A 27,323-nucleotide genomic window follows, 5' to 3' on the forward strand; every position below is an offset into this window, starting at 1 on the left:
ATACATGTCTGTTAAACTAAAATTTCAGTTACACGTGTTTTTCATTTATACGCCCTTTCTGTTCGCCTCCTTGAAAGACATATTTTATAAGCATGCCAGTGCTCTTATGACGGAGCACCGCTATACAGAAGTCTCTCATAATCACTGTAAAAGAGTAATAACATTAAAATTCTACAATTAAAATATATATGCTGTTTTTTAAACTAATGTCTTGATTCCACATTTTTCTCATTTGTATATCTTTCTTGCTCAGTTGCTTGAGAAATGTATAACTGTGCTTTATAAGGTAACCAGAGCTGCTACACAGCAGTCCCTCATGGTCACTGAGACAACCTGCCAACTACTTTGGGAAAAATGACCAGTCACTTCAGACTTTTCGGATCTAAAGCATCACAGATAACCCATTTGTCCTTGTTGAATTTCTGGTAGTGTATAAAACAATATGACTTAAACAGTCTTTTCATTTTTTCATATTTATTACACAATCTTCAATGGATTCAGCTGCATTTCGGCCTTCAATTTGAAGAAATATAATAAAGGTGTGAATTTCGTTAGGATTCAGTTTGTCTTCTTCCCACACAAAAACAAAATGGGAATATTTTAGACTGAAAAGATCTAATTTTTGGCTTTTCAGGAATATGCACATAGTTAGAGATAATCGAACAGAGGAAAAAAATCAGAGAAACTGTACCTTCACGAAGTGTTACCATGTAGTAAGATTCTTTGCTTGGTCGAGAAGCTCCAATTGTATTGACAGCAACTACTCGAAATGAGTAAACAGTGTATGGTTGTAGACCTATCACTTGCCAGCTGGTTCTGTTGTCCGAAGTCAGGATGCCATTCGATTCTTCCCATTCACCAGTTTCTCCAACCCTATGGGATACACAGATTGAAATATTAATGAAGCAGTAATTAATTACCGGTAAGTGGTGGTCTCGTAACAGGTGAGCTACCCCTCTTTACCCAACCACAAGAAAAGCAGCACTACATAAATAAATAAGCACAAAGACATTATACGTACTTACTTTTATAATATTACCTGAAGATTTATTATATTACCAAATTTTTATATTAAATTATATAATATTACCAGGCCTTAAAGAGAATCTAGTTTATTCCTCGATGGTCGTCATTGTACTTTAAACACATTAATAAAGTAGTTCAGGAGATTCTGTTTGGCCCTGTCAATTGAAGCAGCTATGTGTAATAGCACATTTGTCAATAGTCATAATTTTCCTACTATAATCACATATAGAACAACACTGATAGCCATCCCTTTATTTTCTTTCACACAAACACTGTTCTGGTGTCTCCCAACATGGATAGAAATTTGTCTCCAATGTTGACAGATCACCATAATGGGGCAGTACTACGGATGTAGTTCCCCCTCATATTTCGTACCAACAGAATTCGTCTGATTATTTACCGTCAGGTGGGTGTATAATGTGATTCATATTCCCTGCCAAAGGCAAATGCAGGGTAGGTCACCTATCGTTATTAATATGGCCCAGTAGAATGCATGAAACTTGTCACACTGAAACCAAATTAGAATCCTGAAATGATATTTTGTGAATTCAGCTTCATTTAAGAATAACGAAAGTGACATTACGATTTAAATATTAACGCTGATAGTTTGGACTGTCATGAGGCGTTAAGATGCAGATTCAGTTTAACTAAAATGATGGCAGAAGAAATCATGTATAAAAGCAACGATCAGGATAGAAAATTCATTGACTATACCCATCATGCAGTCTGTTACCCATGATATAGCAGATATGCAATGAAAAGAGTGTTCGAAAAAGGAAATTATTTCTCTAAATATTGGCAAAGATACGTAAAATGCATTTATTGATATTGAAATTTGAGATTTTTACTTATAGATCTTAACTTAAAGATCCAAACTTACAGATCAACTAAAAACGTAGTTAGGCAATAAAACAGTGATTCGGTTCTGCGTAAAACAGAGCAAGCTAAATTTGCTGTTTTCCCCACGAAACTATTAGTTAACCGTATCTCTGCGAATTTTATATGTAAAGAAATGGGATTTGTAAGAAAAATATGGAACCTAACTATCATAATGTTCATTCTGTCACCGTGATGTTATTCACGAGATTTATTGCCCCATCTTAGTTATCCAGCAATGTAACACCGAACACAGGAGAAGGTTTAAAATAAATTTTTTATTAGTTATTTATCCTAATTATTTACACAACCTGTTTAATAACAGAAAAGTATCCGCTACTTCCGGGATTAACAGACACGAAGTTAAAGTAAAATGTAAATATTTAAAACATATGATTTACAAGACAAAGCGCGCCCACAATTTTTGCTCAGATTTCCAAGTTACGCAAGCAAACACGACTAGCAGAGTTAGAGCCGAATGCAAGTAATACCAGCAGATGGGAGAAAAATCCTATCGACACAGGCAGAAAATATTGTCAAAGGATCTTTATGAAATTCAAGAACTCTGCGCTTACATTAACTAATTTGCATTCTGATGGAACCTGATGAAAACAGAAGTGAAAGTAAAGACAAAAATAAAAATATAACAAGTCAATAAACACAATAAACACAAAAATAAAAATATAACAAGTCAATAAACACAAAACCCTAAAAACATTATGTTCTTGACTTATAAAAGCATAATGAATGTTTTCCAGACTGCGATTTTTGCTGTATGGTGATCATACCTGAACTTGTAATTCATATTTAGAGAAGCAACTTCTCCACACACTGTCTTAAACTCAGATCCTAGTACCATACGGGAATGCGGAAAATGAGGGCTTTTCTCCTTGTATACTTTTTTTCAAAAAATGATGATTCGTCCAAAAATTCCTTCCCCCAATCTGAGGGCAACAATTTGACCTTCCTTTGACTATTCTCTCTACATTTCCCCTAAATCACTTCAAACTCCAGCCCCAACACAGGGGTCAGGGTCATACCTACAATAGCGCTGGCTTCTCCTTGGTTCCGAAGATTTGCTGTGCGTTTGATACGGTTTATATGCCTTTTCATTCAATTTTCCTTTCTCCTTATCACCTGCGAATGAGGGTCTTTTCCCCAGGTTCAAAGAGTGTCCTCCTAATCTCAGCGCCCACGTGCCAGATGGGGAAAATACGTATCTCACATAATTATCATTTTATCATCAAAAATAATTTAATGGATTAAAAAAAACTCTCTTTATATAATATTCCTTTGCCTTCCTCTGCAATGGGTTTCAGGCAGACTATACGATTATATTTTTTTGTTATGCACCGGACAAAGGATTATTCAACTAAAAAATGACCCCAGTATTCTAGATGAAAAAATACCATAAATAAAGCATAATTTTATTTATAAGTTTCTCAACTATTTTCCTTTGAAGGAAATTTGGAATCAATTCCCAAATGATTGAGCCAGAACTAATAATCACATTGAAAGGAGGTATTTCAAGAAAAAAGCTGCCGGTCCCAATTTAAACGTATTTTCACTGATTAATTTTTTAAGCAAAACTAAGCAAAAAAGGAACCAGTCATGCTTATGCTAAGTTGCGGCTATAAACCACGGTAATCCCGGTTGAAATATAGAGTATTAAATGCACAATTAAACATTTTAAAAGAAAAATAATTAAGCGAAGAAATTTCATTAGAGCCTTATATCCATGTTGTGAGCTACTACGTTCATTTAAACCTAGGTGTTGAAGTGTTAAATAAAGCGTTTTCTTTCTTTTTTCATATCATTGCTTCGCACATGCATTTTTCAAACCTTACTTGATTTTGTGGAACGCATTATAGCTGAAAAATGCTTTTTTAGATAAATATTTTAATACTTTGGGCATAACAATTTTCATCTTAATTTAGACATTTATTTATTTACACAGTACACACAGTTTTAGATCATAAGCACTAAATAAAAAGCTGATTAACACCCTGTCAAAATAGTTACTTAAGTATAATAACATGATTAGTTTTACAAACATAAAAAATTACATAAAAACATTACATACATAAAAAATTGCTTATTTTCATCTTAATGAGACATTATTTTTCCTACGCATCATCTCTGTTTATAACGTAAAACAGGATTTGTGCAAACGAACATTTTTGGAATGGTAATTTAAATACGTATAGAGGATAAAAAATGGAACTGTTCGATTAGTAAAATGTAACAGTTTTGAAATATCGCAATTTAGTCATTCATTAAAATAAGTCATTGCTGGCCATTAAAATTGCATCACCATGAAGGAAAGCAAATACAAAAAAAGATATTTATTGCACGTAAACAGTATGGCATGAAAGACAAAATGATTAAATTTGTAAGCATTTTGGAGGTTTACAGGGGTGCGAAATTAGTAGAAACAGCTGCTACCCCTGGCAGCTAAAACGGCCCTTACCCCATTAAGCATGGAAACAAACTAGGTTTAGATGACAGAAACGAGCAACTCATTTCATGCTGCTTCAAGTCTGTACCACGCTCCAATCGTATTAGCTGGAGAGGGGTGGCGGACAACTCTCTCAGCAACCCATGACGAGATATTTTCAATGGATGACAGATCTGGAGACCGCGCAGGCCAGGGCAGCAACTGAATACTCTGTATATCGAGGAAGGTCAGAACACGACTTGCAACATGTCTTGTATTATCTTGTTGAAGCATGGAGGTTGGGGGCCTCGAAGATAGGGTGCAATCACTGGACGTAAGATGTCAGAAATGTACTCATCTGCGTTCAAATTACCGTCGATCCGAACTAGAGATGCGTGTGTCCTGTACCCAATGGCTGCTCAAACCATCACACCAGATGCAGGGCCCCTATGCCGATACCGAAGGCAAGCAGGCGACGTGTGATCTCCTCGGACACTCCAGACACGTATACGGCCATCAGAATCCTGCACGTAGATCCTGAACTCGTTTGAAAAAGCGACATTGTGTCACTCCTGTACTAGCTTTGTCGTTCGGCGCATCAGAGTCGCCGTCTTTCTCTATGTTGCATTGTCAAGGGAAGCCGAAGTAGTGGTCACCGTGCTGATAGTCCACGCTGCTGCAAACGTCGACGCACCTTACGAGCTGATACTGGGCGCGCTGCAAATATGCCCATTTCCTGACTAATGGTCCGTGATGGGGTTGCACGGTTTTTCAGGACTGACCTACAATATGTCTGTTCTCTCTGGCGTTAGTCATGGGAGGGCGTTGATATCCTGCATGCCGTTCAGTATGACCCTCAGCAATCCATTTATTCCATATTCGCATAACAGTTGTTGGATGTCGACCAGTGAGACTGGCGAAATTACGGAACGATAATTTACACTTTCGATAGGCAACGATCCTGCGTCTATCAAATTTCGATACTTGCTGGTAAGCATTTCCTCTTCTTCTTCGGGGCATAACACGTTATTCTGAGCAAACCCCAACCTTACAAAGCACTTTCCGAATGAGAAATCCATTACACAAATTTTCTTTTATGCAGTGCTTCAGATGTCGTTTCTCCCACCTGCATCGTCTAAATGAGCTGAAAATACTAATCATTTGCATATCCAAATTTCTTCCTTTCATGTGATTTTGACATTCGTCAGATCATTCCTTCCTGGTGTTGCAGTCTTAATGGCCAGCAGTGTATATATATCTTTTTTTACTAGATGAATAGTTTAGAAGAAAAATAGCTTAAAAATCCTTGCTTCAGAAGAATTCATCCATCCAAAGAAACTTAACATAAAATCTCGCTGAACATGAAGACAAGTCAAATTTTGGCAAAAAGCCTTCCATAAGCCCACTAGCAGCTGAACGATTCAAACCGCTGGACAATAGTACATCGGTCCGGGGTTCGAGTCTCGGTTAACGAGTTAGCTAAATGGGCGTTTTCATGATTTTCTCCATGTGTAACGTGGCTACAAGACTGTTTCTTTAAAAAGACCTCCATGAGGCATCCTTCCCTTTCCGTGTAGTGCTTAATGGCGGAACACGTAGTTAAAAAAATAAAAAGCATTCCATAAGACTAAGCGTATAAGCTGATAATTTCGTGTGTCTCATCAATTGGCTTGGCTTGGTCTATGTGATTACGACAAAGTCTCGAGAGCTATGTGCTTAAGGGGAGGGTTGCCTTCGTGGATGACTTTCTAAGGGAAACTGATTCGTATACACGTTACACATGGGGAAAAACACGAAAACGCCCAGCCAGCCCTTTCGCAAGATTCGAGCCTCAGACCGAATTACCAGAGTTCAGCGACTTTATCGCTTGGCCGCTGGCGGACCGTCTCAGCCATTAATCAAAAACTAGTCTTTTTCAAAGGTAGACAACTAATCAAAAATAGGTATATTCCCTTATTTAAAATTACATTCATTTAATTTAGTCGCGAAAACCGCCATCAGCTCAGGGCTATCGTACCAGTTTAGCGAGATAACCATTTACTCAATGCTAAATAGACTTGTCCTTGTATTCTTATTTTTCTGGCAAAACTTTGTCTCCTAACATTTCATGTTACATTATGCAAAAAATACTATAATTTCACTAAAATTGTTTATACATTTGTTTATATAACATTCGTGACAACAGTTTCCTTTGAAGCTAATATTAGAAATATAATAAATACGCGGTTAAATAATACATTCAAATCATAATTCGTGAGTCACATGATGAATAGAGCTGTAGCAATTAATTGCCTTAAGACTGAAACTATTCCGCTGCATCCAGAACTGAAAATTATTCGTTACCTTTGTCATGGAAAATTCATCAGAAGTAGTGGCTTTTCTCTAAGAATACCACTTAAACTGCGGAAATATGAATTTTTGCCTCAACAGAAAGTTACATGTTTGACATTTTCAAAGCGCTCACCATTATAAAACAATGAGTAAATTTTAAACAAATGAATTAAACAAGTACCATAAAATCCTAAATTACTTCGTGAAGTCGTCAAAATGCGTCGTCGTTAAATTATAGAGTAGTTATCAAATAAATTAAAATTTTAGAATATTGCACATGTTTCCTGAATTTAGTAATAACGATATAAATACATAATAAAACTATATACAATAGTGTAAACATTAATGTTATTTACGCCGTATTGTTATGTAAAATATTTCATACACATAAATTGTACCAAAAATTTAAGCTGAGAGCATTTTATGCAGATTTCAAGTTCATTGCATAATTTTAAATCAAGGCGAGAGTAGTATGAAACGGGGGGTTCAGCAACAGTGTCTCAAATGCACAGGTGGATTGCCGATAAGTTTGCAGGTGGAGGGGCGGAGCCAGATAGCTGATAAGGGCAAGGACCGAGATAAGCGTAATATTTTGATAAGAGATTATCTTTTATTGATTTTCTCTCTCTCTCCCTCTCTCTAGACTCTTAAAGACTTAATTAAACTTAAATTTCGAATTTAATGATTAATTCACAAGGCCTTAATTTTAGATGTAAATTTTTAATTTTTACGGTATATTTTAAGCTTTTTAATTTCCTACATACCCTGAATGTTACCTTATTTCTTAAATCTTCTGGTCATAGTACCATATTTAATTTCCGTAATCTTGACTACATTAAAAATTTGTTAGGATTTCATATTACACAGAAATTTTTTCATACATTTTAACAGTACTGTTAATTTTAATTCATCTGTTACATTTTACGAGCGTAATTATTAATATACGTGTTTGTCATATTATTTAATTTTAGATATAATTTTTAACTTCTAGATACATTTTAACGTACTCTAGTTTTAACTTATTTGTTATGTACGATTCCAAACCTTGAATGTACTGCAATATGTCCGGAACGTTGAGAACTGATAAGCGAATAATTGCTTAGCTTAGAGAGATAGAAACGTAAACGTATGAAGCGTTAAATACCCTTTATTATTCAAAACAAATTTAACAGACGACTCCTTCTGGAGTTACAATGAAGCCTCCACTTAGGCTTGAACTCAGGAATAATAATCAATAAAACTTAACTAAACTAAAAAGATATACCCGAAGCTATCAAGATTCTAAAAGGGCTAACGCGCGCTGATCAGAATCTTAGGCTCTCTAACGAAGTCAGTAGACGTTCACAGTTAAATACTTCTTCTCCTCACTTGCATTCAAACGCGATTCTGAAAATACGTTCTGGCCGGAAGTTGTAAGCTGAAATTTAGGAAAGATAGGAAAGTAACTTTAACTCGAAATTAACTGTTAGAAAAATTAAGATAAACCTTACAGTTATATTTTCTGATTATAACTTTTAACCAATACTCTTAATCTTAACGTACTTGTTATATTTTACGAGCATAATTACTAAAATACGCGTTTTTATTTATTATGTTATTTAATTTTAGATAGAATTTTTTTTTTTACTTTTAGATACATTTTAACCTTCCGTAATATCCAACATACTCTGAACTTAATTCTTATGTTTTCTGATCTTATACACGACCTTTATTAATTGTAGATGTAAAATTTTTAACTTCTGTGCTACTTTTTAATGTTCGTAATTTTAAACGTTACTCTAATGTTTAACTTATTTATTATATTTTCTGACCGTATACATGAACTTTTAATTTTAGATGTAATTTTTGTACTTTTTTGACATTTTCTCACAATTTTAATTAGTTTTTCTTATTATAATTTTCGACCGTAATAAACCTTTTGAGCTTATTTAGTTTACTATTTCACTTTACATGATTTTATACAATTTTAAATTCCTTAAACGCAAGTTTAAGAATTGTGATGAATGCAACCATTATAGCCTCAGAAGTGCGTACATATATCAATATTCTAGAATTCCATTTTTGGTGAGTGTTTACGTATAAGATAGAGTTAAGTATATATATATAGTTAGTTATTCTGATACTTACGAATGTCTGCTCTTTTCTTTTAGGCATTTCCCACTTGTGATAAAATGTTCATTTTAAAAAAGTTCACTTTAAACTTAACTCGGCATCTAAAGATCCATTCAGGAGAGAAATCCTTTCATTGCGAGGAATGTGAAATGTCCTTCGCTCGACAGAGTAATTTAAAGAGACATATGGGAATACATACTGAAAACGCACCTGATGTAGTAAGTGTTCCAAGCGTTTCACTCGCATTTATAATTTAAGTGTTTATGAAACGACTCGTCTTCGAAATTTTACTTGTGCGATATGTTTACAAGTTTTCGCAAAAACAGGTGATTTAAACATACACCTGAAATCTTACTACTGACTATTTGTTAGCATAAATTTAGGTATTTTTGCATAAAAAAAGAAGATGCGCCAAGATATATATTGGCGAGAGAAAGCGAAGGTGGTGCGCATTCGATTCTCACCTTAGCTACTTGTACCTGGCCAAAGGTTCTAGTTCAGTTAGTGCTTTCTCTTTCAGGTACTGTGTCAAAGTATGTTGCTGTTTCTTTTTATTGCCTAAATAGGTAAGCCTGGTGAATTAGGACTGATGATGATTCTGTGTAAGTTATTCTTTTCAATACTTCAATTTTTAACGTCTGTGAAGATTGTTTTAATTGGTATTCTACTCAAGTTAAACAGAATTCTCATACTCATTAAACAAATATTTCATCGTTATTTTGACTTATGATGCTTTGATTAAAACTGCGCTAAATAGAGGAAACGTACTCATGCACAGTACAACACTATTGTAATTGAGAATTTGATTAGTAATCAAAAAAGACTGCTCCAGTGTTTATATTTAATATAATGCGGATTTAACCTTATAGCCAACTATACTATAGTTTCTTTAGACGTTAATATCATAAAGTCTACCTTTTAGTAAATATGTAATAAACTTAAAGTTGACAGTTTAAAGATGGAAAGACAGTTTAAAACAGTTTTACACAACAAAATTTTAAACATTAAATAACTTTCACAAAAGGTCTATTTGTGGCACGCATTCAAATGTGAAATGCGCTCAATAATTTTGGACCACCCTGTACTTACTCAAGGTTCATAGTTCTAATTTTATTTGTCTTATTCTAGTCAGTGTAAGGCGATGGTTTAATAAAAAAAAAAAGAGAGAGAGAGAGAGGTATTTTTACTACAAATTAACTTTGTCTGGCCAAACAGCTCTAATATTAATTGGAATTTTTGAATTTGAATATTAGTTTGAATTCTTTCTATGTATTAAGAGGTTTGTTAAGCGTTTGCAGCAGAACAACTGTCAAATTTCCTATCCCATATCTCTTTTTGCAACTTTTGGGGCAGGAAAGTAGCAGCTATTTCAACACGGATTCAAAGAGAAAGAATTACAGAAAACTGGCATTAGAGCCATCATACTTATTGAGGAATGTCAACTAAGACTACAGGTTTATTACGGCGCTGTACTGCTTTAAAAGTAGCCGAGTGGGATGGAACCATTAATTCAAAAAAAGTAATACTTTTTTTTGGGCTTGAATGTACATTGTTTTAAAATTTTTAACTTTAAGATTTTTTTTTTCCTTATCAATTTGAAATTATATAAAATTCATGTCGTGAAAATTATAATTATGGATAATTTATATCTAACAATCAGAATTTTGAAGTCCTAGCAATTAATATCCATAGTAGCGAATATCAGAATGCTAGGATAGAAACAGATGCTGAATGTAATAAAATATTTTCTAATTCTTTACAAAATATTAAGAAATTACACCACGTAAACTATTTAAGAGATCGCAAACAGATTGCAGAACAAAACTTTCAGGAACATTTGATCCTACTGACAACAAACAGATGCTGAAACGGGAAGACCAGATAGCAACAATTCTTTTCGAATTGCACTCTAATAAGCAAGAGTGACGAGCTTTGGAATGGAACTCTAATGCTATGCATTTAGCTGATTTACTAATACTGCTAATCATATAAAACATTTTTTTCCTTGAGTTTATTTTAAGCTAGAGAAAACTTAAGAGTTGCCAGTACTGGTTCCTTTTAGTTTTAAAAGATTGTTATCAAAATATTAGTTTTGGGAATTTTTTATAAAAAAGATTCTATTTATTAACAAGACAATTTTGCCAGTAGGAAATTAATTTTAGTTTTAAATAAAATTTAAATAAAAAATATAATGCTTCATTTTTTTAATTTCTGATAATGTGTTAAATTTGGAAGAATGTAAACAATAACAGTCCATTTTTCAAAAACAGTAGTCGTTAATTTTCTTCTTAATTCCCGGGGTTAAGGAATCTTAACAAAATCTAAAACACTTGAATTCAAATAATTCCAGAACACAATACATGAAGAACTGCATAAGAATGCTTTAAGAGATAAATAGCGTTTTAAGAGAGTTCACCGCAATAACGCTATTAATAAAAATTCTTTGCAAATTTCAATACCTTTCCATTTAACTCAATTAAGTAAACAATTTTTAAATTTCAAGCCGTTCTAGTACATTTTTAAACTTTTCTTGCTAAGAAAGTGAAAACCATATTGCACAAAATATTTTAACGATATTTTGGACTAAAATGTTACACATATTAATCACTATGTAGACATCGAGTAAAAATATAAATATTCAAAAATGCTTTTGCTACCAAAGAAAAGCTGATGTATACACCACATGACTTCCTTGTACGGAATATTAAATTATACGTATTTTTTCTTGCATTTCACTTAAACTTATATCCTCGAATTTCATTTGAGATATATTTCTCATTCAATTAATTCAGTTCTCACTTAGCGGCAAGGGAAAAATGCAAAAAAACTCAAAATATTTTCATTAAAAACTGAAAGATGTAGAAAAACTTCAAACAGCTAACAGTTAAAACAATTAATTTTTTTTTTAATCTAAAATTACAGTTTCTATGAAAAAACAAGCAATTCGGCCAGCAGGCAAGAAGGCAGATTTTTCGAAGCACAACACTAAAAGTCTCCTTTTGGTCCCACTCGGCAAAAAGATACTGAAGGTGCAGAAAGACTTAATTCACTAATCTGCTAAATTTCAAATGTAAACAAATATGACTGCTTGGTTACAAAAAAAATTAGGCATATCTGCACTTAAACAACTTTTAAATTGTTGATAATTCTACAAATATTGCATGCCGATTAATTAAAGGCATAAAAATCTTAACCGGAAGATAAGACCAACATAATTCAATAATTTTTAAAGCAAAAATGTACAGTTTACCAACATATATAAATAAAAATCTGAGTTTATTTAGCCGAGTAACAGAGTGGGTATATATTATATATATACTTTTAGCGCGGCCGATTGCAACCAGAAAGGGAGGTGCACAACTACATGTTATAGCAGTCCTCTATACAAAATTTCAACGTTCTGAGACTGCTCGTTTATGAGTTATGCGAGATACGTACGTACAGACGCCACGAAAAAAATTTCTTCTGAAGCCATTTTAAATCAGTTTTTATAATTCGTTCGGGGAAAAAGAGTGCTTTATTCTGTCCTTACGTACAGATGTCACGCAAAAACATCGTTAAATTACATTCGATAGCGGTCAAAATGGATTATTTTCGTTGAAATATGGTACCCGGAATTTTCCGTTATTTCAATACTTCTTTTACTTCGTACAAGGAAGTAAAAGTGTCTTCAGAGAAGAAGAGGAAATTGTTTACGCTTTATCGCAGATATTAGACAAAACGATCTCAGCTGTTCTTAAAGCAAAGTTCGATGTCAGGATGTTTATAATAACTGACCCATCGATGATTGTTTCTGATAAGCAGCGAATGATGAGTTTAGAGACATCTAGGTTTCGAGCAAATCTCTTCTCTACATATAATAAAAGAAAGAGTCTGTCTGTGGGGGTGTGTCTTTCGTTCGCGCAGCTCGTAAGCTAATAGACCCACGGCTACGAAATTTGGTACATAGGTGCATCTAGACAAGAGCCAGTGCACCTCGAAGTGATTTTTTCGAAATTCGAATACGAATTTTTTTTATTTTATGTTTTGTGACGAAATCGCGTCATTTTGAGACATAATGGGCTATAGGAAAGCAAGATTTTACTCTAGACACTCCATTTTCACATCGTCATGAAACGTAGGTACTTAGCTATTTTACGAACTTAAAATAAATTTCGTGTTTCAATAAATCGCTTAAATACGAATTTATTTAACAAAGTGAGATTAACACTTTTTCAAAGGGATTTTTTCTAAAAAAGTTTATTTTTAAAAAGGTAAAGTTTATTTTTCTTTGATTTTTGGACACGTTAAACTTTCATACTTGCGACTGCTTTTACAAAAAGAATTTTGGAAAAATGATAATATTTTGTATTTTTAAAGAATTTTTTAAATGAAGCTTCGGAGTACATTTCTCACATCTCACATCTTTAAAAATATGATTTTGGCAACAATTTTCCTGTCTTATTGTTGTTGATACATTTTTGCTGAAATCGCATCATTTTGAATAGTTTCATTCTTTTAGAAATATGCGTTTGGCAACAATTTTTCATCGTATTTCTTATGTCACTGTTTTTAAGAGTTTGGCATATTTCATTGTCATTTTTTTATATATATAATTCATTTTTATTGATGTTTTTTATAAAGTTGTTCTGCAGAGTAAAATTGTGTGCGGAATTTTTTGTTTTTTGAGTTTCTTTCGTGTTATTTACTGTTGCTTATTTCACTGTTAAGATATTGAAAAGTTTTGCATGATTTTTTTACTTCAACGGAAAGTTTGTTAATTTTTTTTATTAGGATAATTAATATTTGTATTAAGGGATATAGCTTATATCATTGTAATTTTTTTCTCTTGAAAATGTAAGATAAAATATCATTAATCATATTTGCTTTTCAGAATTTTTTGTTTCTTGTATTCTTTTATGTTATTTATTGCTCATTTCCCTGTTTTTAAGATATTGAAAAGTTTTGAGTGATTTTTTTAGGAAACAAAGTTCTTAACCTCCTTTATACCATTTGAGTTCTTAAGATTTTGCAAAGGGAAGTTGGTTAATTTATTTGTATTAAGGGATATTGCTTATTTCATTGTAATTTTGTTATACATAATAACTTTTTTTATGAAGTTGTTCTGCAGAGTAAAATTCTACGCAGTTTTTAAATTTAACGTTTGGTGTTCATTTCAGCCATTTTCCCGGTACATTTAAAAGCCAGACGAAGGCTGGCAGCGAAGCTGCTAGTGATAAATAAAAATTATTTCTCCGGTAGGATAAACTGAGTTCACATTGTATGAATTCGCTGAGTGAAATTTAGTTGTTCGCTTTTTCTATGGGGCTTATGAAATATTTCTAGCAAGTAGTACGTTATGTACATAGCTAATGCTGCTGCATGCTAATTGCACTCTGACATGCTTCGATTCGAAATACTTAAGAGGGTAATAATAAGCTGGTACAGTCACCGTTGTTGTAAGCAAAGCTTAGTCAAGGATGCGCCTAAAGAAAAAACCTGGCTCTGCCCGGTCTAAGTGAAGTGAAAGTGAAGTTAAAAAACTAAATTAATATAACATTTAAAAAAAACCTGTTATAGGGAGAAACAGGAGTTTAATTTTATTAAAGTCCTTTTACTTTTAAATGGATTAGGATTCTGGGATTTCGATTATGGAAAAACAATCGAAGGCTATTTGTCTAAGAGGAAGGATACGTTTGTAGTGGACTTGCTAAAGGAAACTGGCTAATATTCATACTATACATATGGAAAAAAAAAAAAAAAAAACTCTCATGCAGCCAGCTCGTTCGCCGGGATTAGAACTTGGGTCGAATTGCCAGATTTCAGCGATTTTCCAATTCGGTTGCCGGTGGCTTTAGAGTGAAAAATGTTTAATTATAAGATTATTTTTCGAAATACTTTATATGAAATGTATTTCACGTGAAATATAATTTGCACCAGTAATAAAATCTACTATCTTGGAAAAAAAGTTCTACATCGTGACTACTGAAGAAACTTGATTAGTTTACAAGAATTTTTCCAACTGCTTTCTGTAAGCCCGTCCCTACCCCTCGTATGACACAAGCGCCAGTTTAGTTGCTCGTTCACAGCAGTTCACAATACACTAGAATATTCATGGCTTCAGGCGTGGTATCATTCTATGGATCAAATATCGATTCACATGTAAACAGCGCAGATTTCTCCGTTTCCATAGGTATACGACATCGATCTGAACTGTCATGTCTCGGACGCGAACTCCATGTTGCGGCAAAAGCTCATGCTACACTACGGTAAAACAGAACATTACATTCCAAGATGAAACACAGATTGGGCACTATCCCTCTAAATGGAAAGCTGTTACAAAATATGCTGTTAATTCACAAATGTCGGATGAAATAGAAACTATTTGCGGGGGGGAAAGGCTTCATTTAAAAACAGTTCAGACTCTTCAAATCAAACTCTCCTTCCTTAATAGCTACTAAAAGCTCTTAACGTTTTAAATCTCGTATTTCTAATATCTCCAAAAACATTGAAATTAATTACATGCAAGCATAGTAAGCAAATAAATACAAGAGGTAGAATAAAAGATAATAATTAATTAAAAACAAATAATGTGAAAGGCAAGGTCTGATTTAGTTATCTTCCTTGTTGTTCGCAATCTTTCGTAAACTATATCCTATAATACGTATCTCTAAAAACATCGTAATTAAGTTGTAGAGACATTAGGTATATATATATATATATTTATTTTGGAAGAGCGCAAGATGAAAAATTAGCAACTCTGGAATACGCGCCCAGTATGCAGACCATCACACCACGAAAGCATGCCAAAAAGGCGGGAGAAATACCTTATATACTTCCCCTTTTAAAGGGCGACTGGGGTTTTTTAGGGGACCCAGTCGCCAAATCCTGGTCCTCTAACACCCACTGTAGAGACATTGGGTAATTTTGGAAGCAAGAGAGATTGAAAAATTAGCAACGCCTTCGCCGGGAATCGAACCGCGTACTTCTGGAATACGCGCACAGCGTGCAGACTACCACACCACGAAGGCATGCCAAGAAGGCGGGAGAAATACCTTATAAAGTACTTGTAACGTCGACAGCCAACAAATACCAAAGGTGGAATAAAGGATTATAATTAAAGAAATCAAGTAAAGTGAAAGGCAAAGTCTGATTTAGCTCTTTTCCTGTGGTTTGCAGTCTTTCTTAAACTATACCCTACAATACTTCCCTACCTTCCACTTGATACTGAAGTCAAAATATCTTCAGTATATTATTCGCACAGAAAAACTATTATATAAATAAAAATTAATGTCAGATGTTTCATCAGAGTGCTACAAATCTGACTTTTATACAGATCAGGATAGAATTTGTAACACCAAGCGTAAAATACATACATCATATACAGTTTCATTTACAATAAATCATTATGTAGCATCAATAAATCAACAAATTTATCACAGAATATCTATCATATTTTAAAAAGTGTCCTGTTTCAGGTTTCAAGCCGGCAACTCTTTTCTCAAGAAACTAAGTTTTATTGATTGAGTGATTACATATTAATATTTTCATAATACCAATTATTTGAAGGACTATCCAGTATTTCAGGTACGAATATTAAGCTTACAAATCTAACAGCAGTCGGTTTCCAGTTATATTTAAATTAGGTAAAATCAAGATTTTGTTCAAACATTTAGCTTATTAATAGAATACAAATGCATCAATTACACAGTTCTGCACAAAAATACTCCTTTTGAAACTGATGGGTATTCTGTATAAGTTCGACCTCTTTTACTTTAAAACTGGCTTAAAAATGTGTTGTTAACCTCTTGAAAATGCATTGTTTTTAATTAAAAAAATAGCGCTTTTTAGCTGCAAATAGCTGTTATTGAAGCAAATATTATTCTATTTTATTTAGAATAGCATATTAAAATACAAAATCTATAACAAATAGGAAAATGAGGTTTTAGCAACCAATGGACGAAAGCATAATTGTCATATGGTCTTAGCTTTCATATAACTTTCCATCGACTCGTCAGATATTAGTCTAAACGCAGAAAAGTAGTTGTACTTTCTAATGGAATTGAACACTAAACTTCAGCTTGGAAAACTAGACTCATCTCATTGCAATTTTGCTTTCTAATGTGAAGACTGAACTTCATTAATTTAAAACATATCATTTATTAATGCAGCTCAGTTTTGTATTTAAAAGCAATTTCTTTTTTTCCGTTCAGCCTCTTTCACGGAGTATACAGCAATCTGTAATTCCTTATGTAGAACCAGAAAATGTAGAGAAAGAGAAAGGTACATATCATTTATTGATATAGCTAAGATATCACGTATCAGCTAAGAAATTTATAACTATGCCTTAAATTAAAATGATAAACCTATATTAAAGTGATTAATTAAGGAGTATTTAAGAGGGATTATATGTATTAAGTGTTTGATTACTAGATACATAGTGTGCGAAAATTGTAAACGCAGTTTTTTTTTTTTTTTTTTTTTTTTTTTTTTTTTTTTTTTTTTTACTTTTCAATGTGAAGACTGAACTTCAATTGTCATACTACTTAATAAATTGGACTCTTTTTCATCGGTCAAAGTCAAACCACAATTTCACTTTCTAACGTGAAATAATTCGTTTCCATTCATAGAGCTTATGATGAAAATATGAAACAGGATTAAAACAAATTTCCGCACTCTTCAAAATATATATTACATCAATGAGGTATCATTAATAGAATCACATCTGCACTAACAAACTCTGGCATGACAAATGAGAGTGCAACTATAGTTTACCAAATACGAATCTCAACTTTAATTTTAATGAAGAGCTAGTACGTTTCGGTCGAAACTGTCACAAACGCACAGAACACCCTCCAGTTCAAGAACTAACGAAAATATCTGATTCTTATATAGTACCTTACTAATGATAACAGCTGACAGTTTTATTAATATTATGCTTTACTAATGATAACATCTCGTTGTTTTACTAATCTTATGGTCAAACATCGGTCTTCTGCCCGGCAATTTTTTATCCGCATATAAGTTAACAACAATAACCAACTCTCTCTTTCCTAGTATTTCTAGACAGAAGTCCAACAGCGATACAGTTTAAATCCCATAAGAGAAAAGTATTATATATAATGTGAAGATAACTAGGGACATAAAAGATAATTTATTATCAAGAATGGAATATTCAAACTGATATTTGGAGGAACGGAAATTTTATTCCTATAATGTAATTAATATAATGTAATAATGTTTCGAGACATTATATTATTTCAAAGCAGGAAACATAAATGAGCGATGCCCTCGTCGGGACTCGAACCTCGGACCTCTCGAATACGAGCCGAGCTTGCTGACCACTACACCACGAAGGCATGCTAAGAAGGTGGGGGAAATACCTTATAAATGTCATATATAATATAGCGAGCTGAATCATTGACGACACAAACGAAAATTTGATGAAAACAACAAAGCATCGCGCCAAATTTATTGGGAGGATTTGTTTTGTAGATAAGGTGATACTGATTCAAAAATAGTATTTTAATACAAAACACAATAAAAATATGGCCTCTATACATCGATATACATATATATTTATGCATAATGTTTGCTCTTTGAGGAAGATTTTTGCTAAAATTTTAAATTAGATGTAAATAAAGTTCTTTTAAATGTTCCTATGTTCCCGAATTTTTTAACATCAGCTGCAGTAATTGCTTTATTTGCTATTGATAATACAACTAGCTTATAACAGTGCATAATTATGAGACTGATAAAAGAGGAGATAGAAAAATAAACAAAAACGTGAAATAAAACTAGTAAAACCTTGAGTAGCACACTAAATGAATATCTGTTGTCAATTTCCTAGTTACCTGTCAGCCCAACTGCTGCAATAATTATGTTTTATTATTATGATTATAGTAGCGACATAGAATTACTTTTTTCAACAAGAGTTTGATTTCTAAAACAAAAAATTGCCGAAATATTATAGCGATCCACCATAAACGACGAGCAAAAATAAAGAAGTAAAATAAAATAAAATAAATCAGCACATAATCAGCAGTTGAAAATAAAATAAAATTTTAAAAAAAAATCTTAGTTCAGACTCTAACTAAAATTATAATTCGGGTCAAAAGCACAAAAGTACTGACGTCGAGCTTCGGCGGGCAGCAATGGAATTTAAGCATTATTTAAAGCCTGAAAAAAATCTTTGACTGCAGAGTTAACCAAATACCAATTAGCGAAGAATGTATAGCTTCAGGAAATAATTCTCATATTCGTTAAACATCAGTAAAGGTAGAAGTTATAGTCCTTTTTTTTACTTTTGTATTTAAAAACATAAACTGAGTAAAGAGGTTACGTAAAATTGGGCAGTGTAAAACTTATGAAATGCTCATAAATGAGGCTTACCGAGTATGAATGATGTAATGAACTATAGAACTGTAATGATTGTCGATGCTTGGAGCCCAAGACAAGTTGACCGACCGAGAAGTGAAGCTAATGATCAGAGGCATTCCAGGAGGTTCCGGAACATCTAAAGAAATGGAAGCAGAACACTTTTAGAGAAAAAAACTAGTAGTCAAATAAAATTTCAGTGATCTTTATTTATGATCCAATTTATAAAAAGTAAGCAAATGATTACTATTCACAGTGAATAAAGTTTAGCAAACGGAGATATTTATAGCTCAACGTTATAAAAAATTATTTACATTGCCCAGTAATTTGAAGAATATCAGTGGCCATATTTTATTAATCCCACCGACCCTGTTTTCTGAAGTATCTTTAACATTCTTAATCACTTTTAAATAGTATTCCAAATATTAAGTAGTTAATTTATTTAGGATTGCCAAACGTAGCATTCATTAATAGCAACAAAAAGTAACTAAAATGAGAAGGAGGGATTTATTTCTTACAAAGCATCTTAATGTACTGGCTCGTTTTAATTAATATACTCCAAACAGAGTTTTTAGGAACTCCTTGATGACGGAGGGCAGAATTATACCAGAGTCCACAAAAACCATTTGTTTAAATCATACTCGTACCTTTATAGCGCATAATTACGCAATCTCTTCAAAACATAAACCAACTACATACAAGTCAATTAATAAATTATATAACAATAATAAATAATAATAAAGTTAAGAGATAAAAACAATAGATAATATAGAAAAATGTAATAGAAGGTAAATGCATACGATAGAAGGTAGGCAAATCAAAATTGGATTATATATATGTTACCGTGAAAGACCGAAATTGGAGAATGTCGACTTTCACCGGAGAATGTCAACATTCACCAAATACGTCGGTGAAAGATCGAATATTTCTTTACATTCTTGTACATTCGGACTCTCACCGGTGTATGTCGACAATCACAGATATGCTCTGTTGTAGGTCGAAAAGAGAGGAGTATATGTACACGCTGCCATTCCAAAAGGAAGTGTTCCACAAATAAATGCAGTTGTAAAAGCAAGGGCCTCTTATGCAATTCAAAGTGTCATAATAGTTTAAGTTGTTGCAATAAATAAGATTTCAATCACATAATTTGGTAAGTTTATAACTTCTATTATTTTCCTTTCTCATTTTGAATGTACTCTGTGTTTTAAGTTCTTATATTCTTAAGTTCTTATTCTGAGTCTATTACATATATATATATATATATATATATATATATATATATATATAATTTATTTCCTAAACAGTATTGATTAATTGATTATATTATCTCCTAAGTTTAATTAAAGTAGAATTTTTTTTTAAAGTGTGCATTCATACTGGCAAGTTATATTTTGAAAACACTTCTGAGTCAGACACGAAGAGAACACTTTGCCAACTCCCCCACTAGAAAGAATGTAAGTTACTTAATACCTTTCTGGCCTTTATATCTTCATGTACATTCACTGATCTTATTTATATTATTTTCTATATTATTTTTATATTATTTTTATGTTTTCTTTGATTTGTTTTTACAAAGTTTGCATTATTTATCTTTTTTATAATCTTCTATGTTTATTTCAACTTTACTTTGAAATCGATTTCATAATGACAATTTCCAATGTTTAATTTCTACAAATAATATAGTACTCAAATACATAAAGATGACAGTGTCGGGGACGGTTACTCGAGTTTTACAGGATTTCTCTACAGTAATTGATTTTTACTCCAAATTGAATTGACTAAAATGCTTCGTGAGAATAAGTTCTTTGAGTAGCAACTATTCGCGGAATTATTTGGCCTGACTAGAATTGCCGGTTTGGCTTTAACTTATAACTCGAGTAAAGACGAAACACTTTCATATTTACGTATTTTTATCTATTATTGTTCATTGAACAGGAGTTGGTTTGTTCCCCTTGAAAAGTCAACTAATTTCCGATCAATGACAATAATTACATGTTTTAATTTTTCCTTTTACAATTGAAATATTATTCTTTGTGATGATTTAACTCCAGTCCCCGTTAAAACATTATTAACATTTTGCTTTCAAATTACTTCAAAACATCTTTCAAAATATAACTTACCAGTATGGATGCACACTTTTAAAATAATTCTACTTTAATTAAACTTAGGAGATAATATAATCAATTAATCAATACTGTTTAGGAAATAAATTATTATTAACTAACTTTGCAGCAATTGCGCAAGTAATAATAACTTGTATTCGCACTAAATGGATTTAAGTTCATACAACATTATATATATATATATATACATATATATATGGATGGCTGATTCAGATAATCTAATGTAAAAATTGTATAAATGTACAGATTATTCTCCTAAATACATTTTCTTTCCTCCAAAGATTTTGGCACTATACTTTAATACTATTATTTAATAGTTTTAAATTACTTAGAAGGCCAAATTCTACTGTTATTAACAAATCGGGCCTTTTCATTTTTCATAGTAGCTTGACCGCCCTCTAGCTTGAAGAATGACGACTTTTATTAACAAGTGGCTTTTTTCCAATTTACTCTTTCTTTTGTGGCCAAAAATAAGTAATTTTAGCTGAATTAGCCATTTTCACTTATTTGTAGCAGTTTTGTTCTTCTAACAACTTGACTAACGCCATTTTGAGTTCTTTCCGTGTCTTTTCTCGTCTGTCACACCCTCTATAAAAAAGGGGGGGACAGGAATTCCCGCCAAACTACAATCTCAGCCCATTGGCCTATGCAAATTTTATTGATTCGCCCACCTACGTCACACGACGAGAAGGAAGGTTGGTTGGACACGGAGGGGTATTGCACCCTTTTCTAAAATTTTTTCGGTTGCAAAGGAAGGCACCTCTCAGGTCAGTTTTTTCGTTTCTTTTGTTTGTGTTTTTTTGGTCCTAATAAGACCCTACGACGTTTGTTTTCTTGCAAATTTAATTGCATTTTTATTTGATTACAGCACCATTCTCCTTATAAAAGTTCTTTCTTCTTTAAGCTATACAGGACCAGCCCGTACGTTGTTGTAATTTTTTGACTAATAGCAGACCGCTATTTATTTTATTTTGATTTTAATTTTACATTGCTCGGAGTTGCAATTACTTTTAACACCCTAATGTGTTTTTCAGCGGACGCGTCGGGAAAAAGGAACAGAGCAGTGAAGCTCCAAAAAAGATTTATTCGGGAATATTCATGTTTTTATAAAAAAAAAATTTTCGCATTAAACAAGAGCTTCAATAGTCTGTTTCGGCGAAACGCGTAATGGTATTTAGCCTAGTTCGACACTCAGTCTTTTTTCCCTTGAAAAGCCAGTTGAGGGTACGAGTGGGTTAATTTACCATTTTCCGCTATGTAATTATTGTATTTTTGTATTGTTGCAATTTATGTTTTCATTTTAATTTTTGCATTTTATGTATTGGCATTTTTTCAGTCCATATATTTTTTATATGTATTAACTTTTCATATATATATATTTTTTCCGTCAATCTATTTTTTTATGTTTGTTAACTTTTCACACATCACAACGGTCAGATTAATGTTTTCGTGCATTAGCATGTCTTCCAACATTAATTTTGGCAGTTTTTTTCGCGTGTTTACAGTTTTTTCCAGTTTTTCCAGACAAAAAATTTTTTCTTAGTTCATATTTTAGTAATACAGCGTTGAAATATTTCGTGGAGCTACAGCTCCTGGTAACTTTTTAGCAAGATCGCTGCAATGTTTCTACCTACTACTATTATTTCATATCTTTTTGCAGCATTATGCGCAAAAAATTTTTAAAACCAAATAGGTCTTACGTCTAATTACTTGTTAGCTTTACAATTTTTTTTCAATTATATATATATATATTTTTAGAACAATGGACAATAGCTAGCAGAAGGTAAGCGAGAAAAGTAGCACCTTAACGGAAAGAGAGCTAAAAGCAAAAATGCGCTGTTAACCAATACGACAGGTTTCAGTTCTCAAAATTTTGAGTTCATATTCTGAATAAGTTACGTTAAAGTTTCGGTTTAGATTCCGCATTAATTACGTTATCAGCGTTATTAAGTCATATGTATGAATTGATCTAGAAATGATGCACTCAAGAAAATTTTTAATACATTCAAAATGCTATAAGTTCGACCGCCTCATCCGCGACCATGATCGCAAACAGGCATGCGCCATTTGGACCGAATTATTCTCAAAATAGGGTGGAAGGGTGGGAATTTTCTTTCCCTCCATTCTCTCTTTCCGCAGATGAGGAAACTTTCACGTGAACTTTCAACATCCCAGCAAGTAATAACGTTCCTTTTGGACGAGTCTATGTGTTTTGGCAGAATGCTAGCCATGGTTGCGTTTAAGACGGTCAAACTATAGGCAGGCGCATATAAAAATCTAAAGAAGAAATTTAAAGAACTAATGCCAATTAAGTTGGTAATTTATTAAAGATTTATTTTTTTATTTCAGATTTTACATATTAGATTTATTTTCTTATTTTATATTTTACACACACACACACAGACACATATATATAGGGGGGAGGTGCCGACGTCGAACGACAAATGGTGCTGGATGCCACTGGGTGGAACTATTTTGTGATTTAAAAAAGAAAAAAAAAAACAGACGAGGCCACCATTAAAAATGAAAGACGCTGTGCTGGAAAAAAAAAATTAAACTTCTGTACATCTGTAATTAATTTTCATTCATTATGCACATATATGATATCATCCATTATGCACATATATGATATCATCCATTATGCACATATATGATATCATCCATTATGCACATATGTAATCGAATCGTTGATAACCTTCACTAAATAAACAGTCACTTTAAACATTTAAACAGTCACTTTGATCTGTGATGTGTTTTTGCCACTGGATTCCGCAAAGACTTAATCTAAATTAAATGCTACAAAGATGACGGAATCAACATAAATGTGCGTGTGCGTGTACTTTAGTTACAAATATGTTAATCAGTTTTATATATATATATATGAGACATAAAATATGAATGAAAACTATAATTTAGCAACAGTCCTTTTAATTCCTCATTTTAATTTGGCTACGTTCCCTTCCCGTCTTTAAATTATTCCCGTCTAAACTACGTCATTTAAAAACTAGTCCGCATTGCGTTATCTTATTAATCCCACAATGCGGTTAGCTCTGATCCAATCACCTTTTCAAATTTTAGCAAAGAAATCAACTCTGTAAGTACTCCTTGCTGAAATGCGCACTTACTTTTGACTGCCTTCCTCTCGCTGCGGTAACGTATGTTGGCTACTTCTCTGCTCATCCTTTGCCTAGACATGTAATCCAAATATATTAAATTGTGGGGGTTGCTTGTCAAACCCTCAGTGATTTGTAAACGAGAATCTGTGTCCTTAGTTATGAAGGAATAAAATTATGTCTTGTTATCTACGCCAACGTCTGCAAGTTACTTCTTCTCTATTATTATGTCATCTAGTGTGTCTATGTTATCTTCTAACTCTCGAGTCATCTATCAAATTATCACAATTAATAGAGTCAAATAGGATGTGAAATGCTGAAGTAAACTACATGAAAAATCAAAAAATCTATGAGCAAAAATTAAGTGCGGCATTTACGACTGTAGCTCAAGCTAATTTATTTCAGAGAAAAAGAAAGTGTTTTCGAATCAGGCCAAGGTCACCCATCAATGAATCAAAAGTGAAGTATTCTGCAACTTATTTTCTTCGAATTTCCATCACATTTAAACCAGAGTTCGTCGATCTAAAAGTTCAGTATCATCGACAGCATCATCGATCGAACTTTTTTTCTTGCGTCTAAAAATAAAAGCTGTGTGTCCTTAATGTGTACTCATTAGGGTAAGGTTGCTATTGATGGGCCGGCTCCTTCGTTGGGCCACCTCCATTATTTTCTAATTATTGATAACAGGCGATACCTGTTGACTGTTTAGACTACTACATGAAGCTTAAAAACCGCCAGCCATCTTGATTGGGAATTGATCCATGTTCAAACAAGGTTGCTTTACAAGAAAATAATTTCAGTAATTTTCTTCTAACTTACCAATGTAAAGAAAATATGGATATCAGTGAGACGTTAATAGTGCTTGTTTCTGGTAACATTTAAAACTATATTCAGTCAGCGTTATCTGGCTGTTATAACAATGGTTGCTTGCTTTGTTATAAACGAAATCACGGACATACGCACTGCTAGCTGCCTTTAGTGAGCCAGCCTGCGTTGCTACGAATGGGTTGGTGGCCCAACCATGCAGACCATATCCAGCTAAATTTTGTAACTTTATCAAGATGAAGAATAAAATTTCACTATACTTGATTTAGTAAAAAGCTATCAAGAGTAATTAAATCTATAATTAGATAATGATCTCATTTTCTTTGTTATAAAAATAATTAAAAGCCATTAACTAATTTTATTCTAAACCGGAGTATCCCTAATTCGCGTGTAAAATAAATGTTTTATTGAAAATTATCGTAATGACTTTTATTACTACTTGCGTAATTTATGCCTATTTATAGTTTTAAAATTGTATCTGCAGAATAAATAGAATAAGGAACATGCATAGTGTAGGAATGAAATCAGAAAATTAACAAGTTCAGTGGTAGGGTAGCTTAATTCGTACTGTTGTTCACAGCAAGAACTTTCAACAATGGACCCGCCATCTTGAGATTTTAAAACAATTTAGCCAATAGAAGCCAGAAATTAAATTTATGAGATACGCTACATATTTTTGCGATCTGATAGTAGTTTTGCGCTTTTTTGTCGTACATCTCTGATTTTAATGTTAATTAATCCTTTAAAATCGGGGTCATAGCTGTGAAAAGACCAAATTTCCGAACCGAAGAAGACAGTTAAAGGCTAAACTTTCCTTGCTTTTAATAAAGCTATCAGTTTAGCTATCAATTCCTACGAGGATTCATGGTTCTGTGTTACCTGTGGTGATGACTTCAAGGAAGACTTGATTGTCTGTATTGTAAAGTGCGAGTTCATGAGAAGTTTGCTGGTGTAGAAGGGGATCAAAATGTACTATTGTGAAAAATGCAACTGAACTCATCAAGAAAGAATAACTGATGCAACAATTGTGTAAGATTGGTGCTGAGATGAAGAACATTGCGCGGAGCTGATGACATAGGACGAAAGGACTACGTAACCAAATGTCCTTTCAAACTCCGTTTCTAGCATTCTCTCAATTTTATCATTAATGCGCTAGAAAAATAATGATTTTTTATCTTTTTAAATACTGTTTACATTATAATACTTATACAGGGCTGAATTTTAACTGGAGACCGGCTAAACTATTTCTTAGTTTCTCTTAGAAATTTTAATTCCAGCCGCAGCCTCAAACAAGAGGTCCAGTAATTTAATTTATTATTTAACTATTCATCATTGATTTAATAATTTATTAAATACTTACTTAACTCTTTGATTTTTATTGAATTTTAATTTCAATTATTTATTATTTTTATAATAATTTTGTTTACTTGTTTTTATTTCATTTTTTTATTTATTTATTTTTTGTTTATCTTCGGTGATGGCCTTCCTTAAGGCTATGACTTCCGAAATTAACCCCTGTCTGCAGCTCCATTCTTGTTTTTATTGAAGCCTTTTGCGAAATTAAGAAGAATAATATCAGGCAAGATTTTTCTTTTCTAATATATTAATATTCAACAAGACCTAAAAACAGCTTTCTTTTAAAAAATATCGCCCCTTATGTCCTCTAGCACACCCGTTAACACCCGCCCAAGAAAGAAAAAAAAAGAAGGGAATTTAGGAACCCCTATAAGGCAGCAATAGCGAAGATCAGCACACAAGAGCACACTACATGGGGATGTTTGAAAAGCCTCCGAGAAATGTCCGATGCAGTCAACATAGAGGTAAGAAAAAAGGAAAGCCATGGAGAGGTTATTCTTACCTCCATGACGGTCAAGAATGGAAAATTAATTATGAAGGGGAAAGTAAATGGGTGTGTTAGATGTCTTAAGGGGAGATTTTTTAAAGAGAGCTGTTTTGAGGTCTCGTTGAATATCAATACATCAGGAAAGAAATAAAAAAAAAATTCTTGTCTGATATTTTTCTTCTTAATTTCGCAAAGGGCATAGCACCAGCAAAGGACTGTGAAAACTAAAATGGAACTACAAAGAGAGCTCTCATTTGCTCTTTACAGTAAATCAGTAGTTA

General features: G+C 32.8%; 1 protein-coding gene across 2 annotated transcripts in view; it reads right to left on the reverse strand.

The window, feature by feature from the left end:
- LOC118198401 (putative receptor-type tyrosine-protein phosphatase mosPTP-1) overlaps window positions 1-27,323 on the reverse strand; it is a 178,001-nt gene that overhangs the window by 91,527 nt on the left and 59,151 nt on the right. For both annotated transcript variants that reach the window (XR_015039036.1, XM_085809345.1), the window contains exons 3-4: window positions 19,154-19,277; window positions 692-873 (exon numbers count right to left, since the gene is read on the reverse strand). Coding sequence is in view for 1 of the 2 variants with exons in the window: in XM_085809345.1 (XP_085665471.1) it covers window positions 692-873; window positions 19,154-19,277 (306 nt within the window). In the remaining variant the exon portion in view is untranslated. The remainder of the gene's footprint in view (window positions 1-691; window positions 874-19,153; window positions 19,278-27,323) is intronic.

Source organism: Stegodyphus dumicola, chromosome X2 (genome assembly GCF_044657685.1).
Source record: "Stegodyphus dumicola isolate Sdum_Otavi_A_Nest chromosome X2, ASM4465768v1".
In the NCBI taxonomy this organism is placed as follows: domain Eukaryota; kingdom Metazoa; phylum Arthropoda; class Arachnida; order Araneae; family Eresidae; genus Stegodyphus; species Stegodyphus dumicola.